Source organism: Panthera tigris, chromosome B3, assembly GCF_018350195.1.
Source record: "Panthera tigris isolate Pti1 chromosome B3, P.tigris_Pti1_mat1.1, whole genome shotgun sequence".
Lineage (NCBI taxonomy): Eukaryota > Metazoa > Chordata > Mammalia > Carnivora > Felidae > Panthera > Panthera tigris.
Window position 1 is genome coordinate 27,844,184 of NC_056665.1, and position 17,449 is coordinate 27,861,632.

Genomic DNA, 17,449 nt, shown 5'->3' on the forward strand with positions numbered 1-17,449 from the left:
TAACTTTTAGAATAAAGAATACTTGAATATATATAAATTAGAGAAAATCACACAAAAAGCCCCACAACCCTATCACCTAGTTCCAAGTTATCAACATTATGAGCAATTTTGTTCATACACAGATTATCATAAGAAAATTCCAGGGACCATGTTGTTTCAAACTTCAGTGTGTCACTGAAGTATAAGCATTTAAAAAATACATCCACATTATTATGGTCATACCTAAAACAATAATTCTTTCTATCATCTAATATGCTACCAGTAATCAACATTTCTGATCATCTCATAAACATTTTTCTATTCTTGGCTTGTTCAAATCAGGATCCAAACAGGATGCAACCTCTCTCTGTTATGCCTTTGACATCCATTTGTTAAAGTTGGTTCTTTGTCCTGCAGAGTGCCCCACATCCTGTATCTGGCATCTACAGTATTCCTCTATGCCTATATTTCCTGTGAACAAAGAGTGATGAGGCAGCATGAAGCACACACACTTCCACTGACTTCTTATTGCCCCAAATGGACCTGATCAAACCACAAGATCTACTACCTAAGATGTCTCAGGAAACACAGATGGAACAAAACCACTGGGATGCAAAAAAACAAATGAAAAAATGAAAAATTCTACAGGAAATGAAAACCAATTTCTTTCTTTGGCAAAACAAAACCAAGAGAATCAAGACTTAAATGAAGTGCAAAGTAAAGGCACACAAACCAACTGCAAAAAGATATTTATGGGATAACTCCAAAAAATGTAAACACTGACTGGATATTGTATGATATTAAAGAATAACTATTAGGTGTGATCATGGCATTGTGGTTACATTTTCAAAGTCCTTGTTGGAGGTTTGTTTATTTATTTACAGAGAGAGAGAAAGAGAGCAAGCGAGCAGAGAGAGGGCAGAGTGAGAAAGGGAGAGAGAATCCTAAGCAGGCTCCACGCTGGGCGTGGATCTTGGGGCTTGATCTCGCAACCATGAGATCATCACCTGAGCCAAAATCAAAAGTTAGACGTATAACTGACTGAGCTACCCAGGCATCACTTTTATATTTTTTATTTATTCATTTTTTTAATTTAATTTTTTATGTTTATTTTTTAGAGGTTAATATTGAAGTACATAATATGGAATAAGGTCATATCTAGGACTTGCTTTTACACACTCTAGGAATTTTAAAAAAAGGGGAAGATATAGGAGACAGTGAAACATGAATGGCAAAAATGTTGATAATTGTTGAAGATGTGTCAAAGGTTTGTGGGGAATTCAGTATCCTTTTTATTTTTGGTTATGTTAGAAAATTACCACAACAAGCCATTTTTATAGGAAAGGCAATGCTAGAATGTCCAATGGCTTCCCAGGAATGATAATATTCTTGTTCTTAAGCTGGTTGGAGGAATAGAGAGTGGGTCATGAGTTTTCCAACTACTCACAATGCTTCATATTTCTCACATGTCATGTACACTACTCTATACTTACCAAATATTATGTAATAAATTGTTCTAAGTTGAAAATTTATTGTATTACAATTAATACACCTTTTATGAATAATCATCTGTTAGTTACTGATTTAATTAACTCTACTTGATTTAAAGTACAACAATACTGAGGAGTATAATTAAGACATTAGACAAGCTGCTTTCAGTTATCTAGCAATGAGTTAACAGTAAAATGTACTAAAACTCGGTATTACCTTTTTTCAGAAAAATTCAATATTATCTTTCCTTTCAATAATTTATGACTTTATTCATTTATTACCACCACTGGTACTAATTATCAATTAATTAATTGGTATATCCCAAAATAGTGACATTCAGAAATGAATGGTTTCCCATAATCTATTTATTGAAGTTTGAAAATAAAGGCCGGATCATCACCTCTTAGACCTGGGAAAAGAAGCTGGTACATTCCCATAGACTAGACACAAGTTACCAACTTTTCACCCATGAACAAATTAACTTGATGGCTATGTATCAGCTTCTTTTAAATAACACACTAGGACCACCTTGAACTTGTCTGCTCTTATGTGGGTAGACCAATGACAATAATAGTAATAATAAATGCTGAACTGAATTTAATAATTTAAAAATAAACTCACTTATGGGGCACCTGGATGGCTCAGTGGGTTAAGTATCCAACTTCGGTTCAGGTCAGGATCTCATGGTTTGTAAGTTCAAAAATTCTGTGCTGCAGATCAGAGCCTTGAGTCTGCTTCAGATTCTGTGCCTCCCTCTATGCCCCTCCCCTGTTCACTTTGTCTCTTTCTTGCTCTCAAAAATAAATAAACATTAAAAAAACTTTTTTTTTTAATTTTTTTAAACTCACTTATAAATTTTAGATGAATAAATGTCAATTATTTGATATCTATACTATCATTGTACCAATTAAATAAGTCCTCATGAAACAATAATATATAGGTGGTATTAAAAACTATATTATTTTGTATTATTTTTAATATATTTATTAAAATTGTACTGACATCTGTGTGAAAAGATTTACTGAAAGATATGAGACAGTCTCACTGCTCTGTAATAGAGGGACTATGTAAAAGAACCTTGACAGCATTTTCAAGATTTATAATAAACTTGTATTCATTTTAAAAATTACTTTATAACCAATCAAATCAATAGCTCAGTATTTCAGGACATGTTCCATACTTGATGCCAACAGGAATGAAAACAAAAAAGCAATTTAGGTGTCACATGTGCAGGTAGAAAAAAAACCATCACATCTTAATAGATACTTAATAAAAACAATCCTGTGCTGGATGCAAAAACCAGTATGATGTGCCCGGTAACAACTTTTGCTAGGAGCTTTACCCTCACTTCTTACTTAAGATAGTGAGAATGAAATTTATTTTGTTTCCTTTTCAAGCTGACCTGATAAGCAGCAAATTCAAATTATATACCTGTTTAATCTAATTCAGGGGGGAAAGCAGGCTCAATGTTAGTTTAGAGACAATCAAAAAAGTCACCTCCACTGTCCTTTGCAAACCATCAAAAACGATATCATACCTCTGTGCAGTCATTCAGAAGGGACACTGTGGTGTCAGTGGGATTAATGTTGATTGTCTTTAGTTCAATTAGGTTATTTAGGGAATTTCCACCTAGTGGGGAAAAACAGAGTAAAGGAATCAGACAAAGGAGTTTTTATCATATGAGAGAAGATATTCTTTGAGTAAACTAATTCAATTACCTGACACCACAACCAGGGAAGGCATGTAGCTACTGTCAGCAGGATCAACTATCATTTTTAATCTATGAACAAGAACATCTGGGAAAATCTCCAAACGAATCCAATGCTTTAAAAAAAAAATGTACTCTCAATTAGTAAAACTCAGCCATATTTTAGCTATTAAAATAGTATCACTGAAGACTGAATCTACATGAGATTTTCTAAATATATGATATGACCTGAGAGAGAGGACTATTCTACTCTACTACTTAATTGTTCATTACAAGAAAGTCTCACTCTGAACCCCAGGAACTATGTGTTTAGAGACTCCTGATCTTCAGTGGCCTCTTTATACCCATCAAGGAGTGGACTATAAAAATACTAGAGTCAAGATAGGAAAAAAAAAAAAAAACAACCCTTTTCTCCAAGACTGACCATGAGTTCAAAAGACGTACACCCACATGTGAGCGCAATCATGATAACATTCCAAAGAGCAACACATATTTGTTCAGATATATTAGAAAAAGTGCTCACCAGAAGCAGAATCTGAACTCATACATTTTATGTGGGAGAGTTAACAAAAACAACAGCAATTACCCCCTTCTATCAATTGGTCAGTTAGATAATATGTTACATATATTGCTTAAAATCTCTGACAATAGGGGCACCTGAGTGGCTCAGTCGGTTAAGCATCTCACTTTGACTCAGGTCATGATCTCATAGTTCATGTATTTGGGCCCTACATCGGGCTCTGTGCTGACAGCCTGGAGCCTGTTTCAGATTCTGTGTCTCCCTCTTTCTGCCCCTCCCTGCTCATGCTTAGTCTCTGTCTCTCAAAAACAAATAAAAAATGGTAAAAGAAAAAAAGTCTGACAATACATATTGGATGGTGTATTACTTATAGCTTTAAAAATAATTTTGAACTAAAATATAAAATCAGTACTGGCAGGTATCAACACAGTGTATGTAACTTAGCAGATTTTTCAAAGTTCATTTTGAAGTTTAAAATGGTAAAGCCATCTAAATGAAAGCATTTCTAGAAGTGCCACATGGCACACTACCTTTCCTTGTGAGCCAGAAGACTGCCAGCAGGGCTCACTGCCATCAATAAGACGAGAAGCCTGGTTCACAGAGGATGACACATTTAGGCTCTTTACCATCCGGGACCAGCTGTCCAGCAGCATTCCTGGCTGACTGCTGTGACAACGCTTCAGCTGTTTTCCAGCACGGCCACAAAATATTGCAGACTGTCCTATTTAATGGTGGTCAAACAGTGTTAAGATGTGTATGGAAGGACCTTCACAACCAAGAAATAAAGAATACTACACAGTGAGAAGTTCTTACTTCAAGAAAATAGTAAGTTTTCAACTTAAAAGGACGGAATGCCTAAAATAGCTTCAAAAGCTTAGTCAGTGTATTTTATACCAATTTATGAAATGAAGTTTATATAATGCTATGGCTTATTCTACTTGACTGTCAAGTAACAACAGAGTGACATATTTCCAGATGAAAGAATACATAGAAGCTGGGGGAGAGAGGGAGTTCAGCAACAGTTCTAACAAAAGCCATTCTGATTAAAAATGCTGTTACAAATGCAAAGCAAAACCAAACCTGTAAAGAGTCTCTACATCCATGAATGGCAAATCTGGAAATTCATCTATTCCCCCCCCCATTGAGGACAACTAGAAAAGGCAGATAAAACATTTAAAGATGAAAAAATCTTAAAAGTATCCGAAATAACAAGATGGTAAAGAATTATGGGACCAGAATCTAAGAAAAGCTGAGATGAAAAGAGATGTTCAGATGAGCAACACCATGGATCAGAAGCTACTTGTCCCTGATCATAATTGTCAGTAAGGAGAGCCTCCAAAAAAACCACACTACTTTGGACAGCCTTGGGCAGGGGAGCGATGGGGACCAAGAACTGGAGTCTAGAGCCCACCAGGAGAGAAGAAGATAGCCACAGAAAAACCCACACTTTGGGTTGGGATCTCAACAGGAAAAATCCCAAGAGGAAGAGTGAACTGTGCAGTGCTGTTTATTTTATTAAAGTTCAGCATGAAATCATCTCAGTCGCTGAAACCGGCCTGAGGTGAGCTCAGATAGTTACTTACCCCAATTACCTGGAAGACCAACCCTCTTTCCCCTCAGTCTCTGGAGAATGATAATATCTTGGGCCTCAAAATGATTCAAGAAACAATTTTTTTTAATATAATGTCCAGTACATAATGGCATATGAGGAGACTAGACTAAGACATGACTAAAAAAACTATCAGAAATAACAGACAATAAAAACAGACCCACAGAGTCTCTAGATATTGGAGTTATAAGACAGTTTTTAAAATAACCATACTTACTTATGTCTGAAAAGATAAGAACAGTGAATATTTCAGCAGAGAATTGAAAATTATATTAAAAAACAGAAAAATTAAAGTTGTTAGGGGCACCTGGGTGGCTCAGTCAGTTGAGTGGCCAACTCTTGATTTTGGCTCAGGTCATGATTTCATGAGTCTGTGAGTTCATGCCCCACATTGGGCTCTGTACTGACAGCAAGAAGCCTGCTTGGGATCCTCTGTCTCCCTCTTTCTGCCCCTCCCCCACTAGTACACACGCTCTCACTCTCAAAAATAAACATTAAGAAAAATTATTAAATGTAGTAATTGAAATTAAGAACTCAATGAATAGGTTTACTAGCACAAGAGACTCAGGTGAAAAGAGAATTACTAAATAATACCTAGAAAGAAGTCCTGAGGAGCAAAAGCTTAGAAAACATAAAAGAGCAGGTGAAAGAGAATAGAAAGAAGCTCTGACACTGGTGAAATAGGAATCCCAAAAACAGAAGAGACAATAGGACACAGACAATATTTGAAGATATTACTGACTGAAAAATCTCTAGAACTGACAAAAGATATCAAGCTAGAGATTTAAAAAGCCCTGCTTTGAAAGTTGCTGAGGAAGATCTTAAGTGTTCTTACCCTCACCACACACACACACACAAAGGTAATTATGTGAAGTGATGGATTTGTCAACTAACCAACTAACCCCACTGTGGTAATCATTTTGCAATATATACATGTACTAAATCGTCACACTGTACATCTTAAACTTACACAATGTTATATGTCAATTTATTTCCTAAATACAGCTAAGGGGGAAAAAAAAGAAAATAAAAATAAAGAATCCTGCTAACCTCAAAGAATATAAATAAAAAGAAATACATTTCTATGGGCATATAAAATATGTGCAATGGCACAAAAACAGACACTCAGATCAGTGGAACAGAATAGAGAACCCAGAAATGGATCCACAAACGTATGGCCAACTAATCTTTGACAAAGCAGGAAAGAATATCCAATGGAATAAAGACAGTCTCTTCAGCAACTGGTGCTGGGAAAACTGGACAGCAACATGCAGAAGAATGAACCTGAACCACTTTCTTACACCATACACAAAAATAAACTCAAAATGGATGAAAGACCTAAATGTAAGACAGAAAGCCATCAAAATCCTCAAGGAGAAAGCATGCAAAAACCTCTCTGACCTTGGCCGCAACAACTTCTTACTCAACAAGTCTCCAGAGACAAGGGAAACAAAAGCAAAAATGAACTATTGGGACCTTATCAAAATAAAAAGCTTCTGCACAGCAAAGGAAACAATCAGCAAAACTAAAAGGCAACTGACAATGGGAGAAGATATTTGCAAACAACGTATCAGATAAAGGGTTAGTATCCAAAATCTATAAAAGAACTTACCAAACTCAACACCCAGAAAACAATCCAGTGAAGAAATGGGCAAAAGGCATGAATAGACACTTCTCCAAAGAAGACATCCAGATGGTCAAATGACACATGAAAAAATGCTCAACATCACTCATCATCAGGGAAATACAAATCAAAACCACAATGAGATACCACCTCACACCTGTCAGAATGGCTAACATTAACAACTCAGGCAACAACAGATGTTGGTAAGGATGCGGAGAAGGAGGATCTCTTTTGCACTGCTGGTGGGAATGCAAACTGGTGCAGCCACTCTGGGAAACAGTATGGAGGTTCCTCAAAAAATTAAAAATAGAACTACCCTACAACCCAGCAATTGCACTACTAGGTATTTATCCAAGGGATAGAGGTATGCTGTTTCAAAGGGGCACATGCACCCCAATATTTATAGCAGCACTATCAACAACAGCCAAAGTATGGAAAGAGCCCAAATGACCAACGATGGATAAATGGATAAAGAAGATGTGGTATATATATATATATACAATGGAGCATTACTTGGCAATCAAAAAGAATGAAATCTTGCCATCTGCAACTACGTGGATGGAACTAGAGGGTATTATGCTAAGCAAAATTAGTTAGAGAAAGACAAATATCATATGACTTCACTCATATGAGGACTTTAAGACACAGAACAGATGAACACAAGGGAAGGGAAGCAAAAATAATATAAAAATAGGGGGATAAAACATAAGAAACTCTTAAATATGGAGAACAAACAGAGGGTTACTGGAGAGGCTGTGGGAGGGGTGATGGGCTAAATGGGTAAGGGGCATTAAAGAATCTACTCCTGAAATCATTGCTGCACTACATGCTAATTAACTTGGATGTAAATTCAAAAAATTTAAAAAATTAAAAAAATTTTAAAAATTTGTGCAAGATAAAAACAAAAAAGTAACTCAAAAACAGACGAAGAGGAAATACAAAGATGATCCGCTTTAATAGAAGTGACTTCAAGAAATAATATAAACCAAATTACAAAGGAAAAGCATTTTTTAATTATTTTTTATTTTTTTGATATTTATTTATTTTGAGAAAGAGAGAAAGAGGGAGACAGATAATGAGCATGGGAGGGGCAGAGAGAGAGAGGGAGACAGAATACGAAGCAGGCTCCAGGCTCTGAGCTGTCAGCACAGAGCCTGAGGCAGGGCTCAAACTCACAAACCATGAGATCATGACCTGAGCCAAAGTCAGACGCTTAACCGACTGAGCCACCCAGGCACCCCAAAGGAATAGTATTTTTTTTTTTAGGAATAGTATTTTTAAAGGAAATTCTTTAAAAAATGTGTTTCTAAAATGAAGGAGAAATAAGATATTTTCAGAAACACAAAAAAGTAATTCATTAGCATTACAGAAGGAGACCCATTAAGGAAAATTAAGGGCTATTCCTAAGGTGGAAGAATAATGACAGATAAAAAGGCAAGATATAGAGAAGAATAGAGGGGGTCCTGGGTGGCTCAGTTAGTTGGGTGTCTGGCTGTTCATCTCTGCTCAGGTCATGATCTCACAGTTCATGGGATCGAGCTCCATGTTGGGCTCTGTGCTGGCAGTGCAGAGACTGCTTGGGATTCTCTCTCTCCCTTTGCCTCTCCCCTACTCACGCACACATGCGTGCTCTCTCTTTCTCAAAATAAATACTTAAAAAAAATTTGTTAATGTTAAGTATGTGAAAAAATCTAAATAAATAATGGCTATATACAATACCAATAATATGTCTTATATGGTTGAAAATGTGTGTAAAATTGTAAAAAAAAATAAAAACATGATAATTTAAATCAAAATAAGAGTAAATAAAGTTAAAGGGAAGTAAGATCTCTGCATTGCTTAGAAGAGAGTAAAAATACTAAGTAATAATTAGATTTTGATAAGTCAAAGATGAATGTTTTACTATCTTAATGACTTATACTAAAAATGTGTATAACATACACACTACTCATATAATATATAAATATACACTAAAATGTATGTAACTTCTAAGCCACTAAGGGGGGGGGAGGGCTTTGGTGTTAAATAATAAAAAACATTATCAGACCAAACACAGATGGAATGCAGAAAGGGGAACAGAGTACAGGAGGGACAAATAAAAACCACTGAGAATTTGATCACTTTAAATAAAAATACATCATAAACTGCCTTGTAAATACCTAAAGGATCCAAATAATCATATTCAAATTTTAAAAAACTACTTACAACTTATAAGAAATATATTGAAAATATAAGAATACAGAAAGACTGAGGGTAAAAGGCTAAAAAAGATACACTAAGCAAACACTAACTTTACCACAGAACTGCAGGAGACATTCTTTTAGGCACACATTAAACATTTATAAAATCCAATCATATACTAAGTCATATGATCACATGCAAGTCTCAGAAAATGTCAAAGATCAATCAGAATACACACTCTGAATGCAATGCAGAAACAAGTAAAAATGTTGATGTGTTTGAAAATTTAAAAACCAATGAATACAAAAAAATAATCCTAATGGAATTTTAAAAATACTACTACTACACAGCAGTATTGCAGAAAACAGCTTAAGCCTTGCTTAAAGATAAATTTAAATTTTTAAGTTCATACATTAAAAAAGACAGAGTGAGAAAATGAGATAAGCATTAACCTCAAGATGGGGGGGGGGGGGGGAATCAATCTAAATCCTAATTCCATAGGAAAAAGAAAGAAAAAGATATGAAAAACAACAAACCAAGCCAAAATTTGTCTCTCTGAAAAAACTTTAAAAAAAGAGAGAGAGAGAGAGAGAGAGAGAGAGAGAGAGAGAGAGAGAGAGAATAATTAAATTGACAAACCCATGGCAGGCTGAATAAGAAAAAAGTATTCTAAGTTAGCCTTGAAAAGGAGATAACTCTACATTTTACAAATCTACTACAAAAAGATAAGAAAATAATAAAAGTTAGAATTAGACAATTTCCTCAACATGATAAAGGCTATTTATGAAAAACCCACAGCTAACATTATGCTCAATGTTAACACACTGAAAGCTTTCCCCCTAAGATCAGGAGTAGGAAAAGGATGCCCAACTTTGCCACTTCCATTCAACTTAGTACTGGAAGAACTAGCTAAAGCAGGAAAAAGAAATATAAGGCATTCAAATCAGAAAGGAAGAAGTAAAATGATCTTGGTGCATAGATACTATGCCTACATGTAGAAAAAAATTTTTTTAAAACACCAAAAAAAAAAAAAAAAAACTGTAGGAGACAATAAATAAATTCAGCGAAGATGCTGGATACTAACTCAACACACAAAATGTGTTGAAAGTGTAGTGTATATTTCTATATACTAACAAAAAATATTCCAAAAAGGAAATTAAGAATTCCATTTAATATGGCATAAAAATACTTAGGAATAAATTTAATCAAGAAGGCACAGACTTGCAAACTGAAATATCACAAAATATTGCTGAAAGAAAAACTGATGAAAGAAGGTCTAGTAAATAAATGGAAAAGATATCCCTCATTCATATATTGGAAGACTTAATATGATTAAAATGACAATTCTGCCCAAAGCAATAAGGAAATTCAATGCAATTCCTATACAAATAATGCTTATAAAAACAGAAATATTCATCCCCAAATTCATATTGAATTTTAAGGGATACCAAATAGTCAAAACAATCTTGAAAAAGAACAACTTTGGAGGATTCACACTTCCCAATTTCAAAAACTTACTACAAAGTTACCATCATCACAATGTATGGTTTGCTACTGGCATAAGGATAAACAAATAAACAATAAAACAGAACTGGGAGCCCAAAAATAAACTCTCACATCTATGTTCAATTGATTTTCAAAAAGGGTACCAAGACCATTCAATGGTGAAAAGATAGTCTTTTCAACAGTGTCAGGAAACTGGACTGCACACATGTGCAGTGAATGAAACTGAACTCTTACACTATACCATGTACAAAAATTAACTCAAAATGGATCAAAACCTAAGTTTAAGAGCTAAAACTATATAACCTATTAGAAAGAAAAATAGGTATTAATCTTCATTCATGACTTTGGATTTATTGACACCGAAAACAAATATGACACCAAATACACAGACAACTAAAGAAATAATAGATAAAATGGATTTCATTAACATTAAAAACTTATGTATCACAGAAGACTATCAAGAAAGTGAAAAGACAACCCAAAGAAGGAGATGAAATATTTGCAAATCATCTATCTCCTAGAGTTTGATGTGTAGAATATTTTAAGAATTTCTATAACTCAGCATCAAAAGTTTAAAAAGGTTGTAAAACACAAAAAATAAATAAACATTAAAAAAATTAAAAAGGGGCGTCTGGGTGGCTCAGCCAGTTAAGCATCCAACTTCGGCTCAGGTCATGATCTCACAGTTCATGAGTTTGAGTCCTGCCTCAGGCTCTGTGCTGACAACTCAGAGCCTGCTTTGGAATCTGTCTCCCTCTCTGTTCATCTCCCATTTGCACTCTGTCTTTCTCTCTCAAAAATAAAAATTAAAAAAAAAAATGTTTTTTAATGCACAAAGGACTTAAATAGATATATTCCAAAAAAGATATACAAATGGCCAAAATGACAAGGAAAGAGGCTCAATGTCATTTGTCATTAGGGAAACTTAAATCAAAATCAGATGGCTGTAATTGAAAAAAATAACAATAATAAATAACAAATGTTGGTAAGGACATGGAGAAATTAGAACCCTTATATATTACTAGTGGGAATATAAAATGGTGCAGCCAATTTTGGCATTTTCTCAAAAAGTTAAAGAACTACCATATGACCCTGCAATTCCACTACCAATTTAAAAAACAAGGACTCAAACAGATTTGTACACCAATATTCACAGTAACATTATTCACAACAGCTGAAAGGCAGAAACAACCCAAATGTTCATTAATGGATGAATGTATAAACAACATGTAGTATGTACGTACAATGACATATTATTCAGCTATAAAAAGAAGTATCCACACGCTACAACATGGATAAACCTTGGAAAAATAATCCTAAGTAAAATAAGCCAGACACAAAAAGGCAAATTTTGGTTCCACGTATATGAGGTACATGTTGTAATCAAATTTATGGAGACAGAAAGCAGATTAAAGGTTGCCAGGGGCTGGGGGAGAGGAGAATGGAGAATTATTGCTTAATGGTACAGAGTTTCTTTTTGGAGCAGTGAAAAAGTTTCGGAAATAAATAGTGGTGATGGTTGTACAACATTCTCTGAACTGTTACACTTCAAAGTGATTAATATGGCAAATTTTATGTTGCATTCTGCCACAACAAAAAATTATAATAAAAGATACACAAATAAAAAGTCTCACTCTCCATCTATCCAATTCCACACCCCATCGAATAAAACACTTCTTAGTTTCTTAAGATCTTTTTAATGTTCTTTATGAAAATACAAGCAAAGAAATCCTGTTATTCAATTCTCACAGTGCCTCACTACTTGAAAAAAAAAAAGATACCAAGTTACCAAGTGTGTAAGATCATCTTTCCTGTTTTACTGTGTACACTATGCAGTGCTCACCATATAAACATGACCTTTAAAGAGTAAACTAAATACATATGTGTGCACAATGATTTCATTAATAATATTTTATTAAAAAAAAACAACCATTCTATCATACCTGGTTCATTTATTCTGCCAAATGTATGTCTGGTGTTGTGTTTTCTGGTCTTAAAACATGTTTCACAAAAATCAAAGTCATCACAGTTTCTGCATTTGAATCTAGATCCATTGATAGGAAACATCTGACAGCCATCACACCTATTTTTTAAAAAACCATTGAGTTGATAAGAAAAAGATAAGGCCGTTTATTAAATTTAATTACAAAGAAAAACATTCCCCCAAAACAAATCTAGTGATATAAAAATCAACTCACGTAACCCCAGGATGAACACTAGGCACCAACTCCATTTCTGATAACAGCCCGGTCCAGTGAGACTGCTGAGGGAAGTCGACAATGACATCTTTTCCATTTGCACTGAATGCTAGGACACAATAGAAATTGCTGAAACATCTCAGTCACCAATAAAAACCTAAAATTAAAATTAAAACTATACCTAACTACTCATGTGATAATTACATTATAGTTACTTATGTTTTACCAAGAGTATTTCTCTTTTAGAGAGACATACTAAGATACTTATGGATGAACTAACACATGGTGTCAATAAGGGATTAGCTTTAAAATAACCAAGGGTGGGGATCATGGATGAAACAACTTTGACCAGGGGCTGACAACTGTTGAAGCCAAGTGATGGGCACATGGAGGCTCATTACACTATATTCTCTACTCGTATATGTTTGAAATTTTCCACAATATGGTTACTTTGTTTTTAATTACATCAAGTCAAAAACTCCATTTAGTATCTTAGGAAATAAAACTAATAATAATGTTAAGAGATCTCTTGACCTTGGGTGAGAGCACTCTGCTACAAAACATTAACTTCTGAACCAAGTTCTTATTTTCAAAATTTATCATGAGGGGCACCTGGGTGACTTAGCCAGTTAAGCGTCCCAACTTTGGCTCAGGTCATGATCTCACAGTTTGTGAGTTAGAGCCCCTCATCAGGCTCTGTGCTGACAGCTCAGAGCATGGAGCCTGCTTCTGATTCTGTCTGTCTCTGTCTGTCTGTCTCTCTCTCTCTGCTCCTTGCCCACTCACATTCTGTCTCTCTCTCAAAAATAAACATTAAAATTATATGATTTCATTCATATGTGGAATTTAAGAAACAAAACAGATGAACATAAGGGAAGGGAAGCAAAAATAAGATAAAAACAGAAAGGAGGCAAGTCATTAGAGACTCTTAAATACAGAGAACAAACTGAGGGTTGCTGGAGAGGTACTGGGTGGGGAGGATGCAGTAAATGGGTAATGGGCATTAAGGTACTTGTTGCCATGAGCAATGAGTGTTATATGTAAGTGATGAATCACTAAATTCTACTACTAAAATCATTATTACATTATTATGTTAGAATTTGAATTTCAATAAAATTTTAAAAAATAATGATAAATTTTAAAAAAGAAGTACATGGCACAAGAACAGACACTCCGATCAGTGGAACAGAATAGAGAACCCAGAAATGGATCCACAAACATATGGCCAACTGATCTTTGACAAAGCAGGAAAAAAGACAGTCTCTTCAGCAACTGGTGCTGGGAAAACTGGACAGCAACATGCAGAAGAATGAACCTGGACCACTTTCCTACACCATACACAAAAATAAACCCAAAATGGATGAAAGACCTAAACGTAAGACAGAAAGCCATCAAAATCCTCGAGGAGAAAGCACGCAAAAACCTCTCTGACCTTGGCCGCAACAACTTCTTACTCAACAAGTCTCCGGAGACAAGGGAAACAAAAGCAAAAATGAACTATTGGGAGTCTACTGGGAACTATTGGGAACTATTTTGATGAGTCAAAATAAAAAGCTTCTGCACAGCAAAGGAAACAATCAGCAAAACTAAAAGGCAACTGACAATGGGAGAAGATATTTGCAAACAACGTATCAGATAAAGGGTTAGTATCCAAAATCTATAAAAGAACTTACCAAACTCAACACCCAGAAAACAATCCAGTGAAGAAATGGGCAAAAGGCATGAATAGACACTTCTCCAATGAAGACATCAGATGGCCACATGACACATGAAAAAATGCTCAACATCACTCATCATCAGGGAAATACAAATCAAAACCACAATGAGATACCACCTCATACCTGTCAGAATGGCTAACATTAACAACTCAGGCAACAACAGATATTGGCAAGGATGCGGAGAAGGAGGATCTCTTTTGCACTGCTGATGGGAATGCAAACTGGTGCAGCCACTCTGGGAAACAGTATGGAGGTTCCTCAAAAAATTAAAAATAGAACTACCTTACAACCCAGCAATTGCACTACTAGGTATTTATCCAAGGGATAAAGGTATGCTGTTTCAAAGGGGCGCATGCACCCCAATATTTATAGCAGCACTATCAACAACAGCCAAAGTATGGAAAGACCCCAAATGACCAACAATGGATAAGATGTGGTATATATATACAATGGAGCATTACTTGGCAATCAAAAAGAATGAAATCTTGCCATCTGCAACTACGTGGATGGAACTAGAGGGTATTATGCTAAGCAAAATAGTCAGAGAAAGATAAATATCATATGACTTCACTCATATGAGGACTTTAAGACACAGAACAGATGAACACAAGGGAAGGGAAGCAAAAATAATATAAAAACAGGGAGGGGGACAAAAACATAAGAGACTCTTAAATATGGAGAACAGAGGGTTATTGGAAGGATTGTGGGAGGGGTGATGGGCTAAATGGGTAAGGGGCATTAAGGAATCTACTCCTGAAATCATTGCTGCACTACATGCTAACTAACTTCGATGTAAATTTAAAAAATAAATTAAATTAAAAAAGAAGTACAGACCTCCACTTACAAAATAAAAAAGTTACAGAGATGAAACATAGGGAATATAGTCAGTAATACTGTAATAACATTGTATGGTGATAGATGGTAACTACATTCATTGTGATGAGCACTGTATAATATAATGAATTGTTGAATCACTATGTTGTGCACCTGAAACTAATATAACATCATATGTCAAATATGCTGTAATAATAAAAACTTACGTTAACAAAATAAATCTGTTTTGATTCATAAAGCTTTTAAGAACCTGTTAACTGAAGAAAAATGTTAAACTAAAGTAAAATGTTAAATAAACCATTTGTTCTCATGTAACCTGAGACATTCTAACACTCCCATGCACTAGACAAGCACCACCATTATGGCCATTTCTAATCTAAGGTATTTGACAGTGAGTATTATAGAAGGTTCAAACAAAACAAAACAGGATCTCTTTATGCCATTAAAAGAGTTTAAAGATAAAATAAAACCACATACATTTTTAATTACTTCTCATGTAATTGTTCAAATGGACATAGTATACCTTTTAAAGTACACTGATTAGTTTGAAATCTCTATAATATCACATTTAAACATAAACTGAAAAGAATTTTGTATTTCCAGTTCCTAAATCCCATCATTTGCACTTTTCCATTTCTTAAATTTAGTCCTAAATTTTTATATAGCAGAGAGAGAGAGAGACAGAAACAGTCCCCAATTGAGGGGGTTGGCCAAACACTCACATATAGGCCATTTGGCAGAATGACAGAACAAGTTTACAGAACACCAACATCAAATAAGATTACCCTGTGACTGTAATGAATCAAGACAAAACCAAAACTGCTCTTTAATCATGTCTGATCAAGTTCAAATCTAACCCAAACCACAAACACAACCAGACACCCTCCCCTAACCTCCAATCCTGGTTAATATGAACAACTGCTTCCTTGCCAATCATTAACTTCATCCTAGCTCCATTCTTTCTGACATATAGATAATAATTATTAAGACACCCATTCTTAGAATAACCCTACTCCTTTAAACTTTTCCCAAAGTATCCAACACAAACCCCATTAATCCTTTGCTATACCCACCTATGGAGACACCCCATTTTCTGGGGTATGCATCCTCACAAGTGGCAATGAGCTAATAAACCTGACTCTTTCAACTATATGTGAGTTCCTGGTCTAGAGAACACTGACAAGCAAAAAAACACTATATATCATAAGCTATCTTCATACTTGTTTTTCTTGCCCCTGAACGAAAAAAAAAAAATGAGTTTATCATATTAGCTGATGAAAAGTTAACATCTGGAATTTTGTTGCCTGGATAATATTACCTTTTACAACCCCCACACTTTGATGAGTCACAGATCCCCACTTGTATTTTGGTGTGGTGACTGAGGCTTTGACACGAACTTTATCACCAATCTTTATGTGAGAAGGAGAACTTGGTGGAGGATAGCCTAGAAATTACAATAAGCGAACTATAATTAGTATTCATTCCTGGGAACTCTGTCACTAATTAAGAAAAAAGTGTAACAACTCACTTGAAAATGTGCTCACCTATAAGTTCCACATGAATATACCTAACCCAGTAAGTGCCTCCTTTCTGCTGCCAATCACACTGCACATTAAGGTCATGTAATCCATCTCTATCCAATTTGATAACTTTGCCCACGTCTCCTTCACACACTTCTTCATATGTTCTACAGCATCTAACCATCATTCCCACCTAAGATTAAAATTAAATTAAAAATTCAGTCCAATGTATAGATGAACAATTATACGTAGCATTATCTAACAAAGGATTTCTTCTAGCACTGAGTGTACTCTCAAAATCATTTTACACTAAGTGGAACCAGGGCTCTTTAGAAAACTTGCTGGCTCAATGTCTGGAGCAGGAAATACACAAGATGAGCATGGATCAACTTGTGCCATAAAGCAAGGGAATGCTCAAAGATTAATGTGTTCACTCAAAAGAACAATTTAATCAATAGGAATAATGGTTGAAACACATCAAATCCATATCAGTCAATAAATTTATCACAATGATAATAAGCAAAGGTTCTTTTGGTCACCTGTGTAAGTTCCATGGCACCA

General features: G+C 35.0%; 1 protein-coding gene across 1 annotated transcript in view; it reads right to left on the reverse strand.

Annotated features, from left to right (window-relative positions):
* The window catches only part of HERC2 (HECT and RLD domain containing E3 ubiquitin protein ligase 2), a 268,303-nt gene that overhangs the window by 79,495 nt on the left and 171,359 nt on the right, over positions 1 to 17,449 (reverse strand). The window contains 7 exon segments of the mRNA XM_007098938.3: positions 3,008 to 3,099; positions 3,189 to 3,294; positions 4,229 to 4,419; positions 12,562 to 12,701; positions 12,817 to 12,925; positions 16,687 to 16,812; positions 16,913 to 17,081. Of these exon segments, the coding sequence (XP_007099000.2) occupies positions 3,008 to 3,099; positions 3,189 to 3,294; positions 4,229 to 4,419; positions 12,562 to 12,701; positions 12,817 to 12,925; positions 16,687 to 16,812; positions 16,913 to 17,081 (933 nt within the window).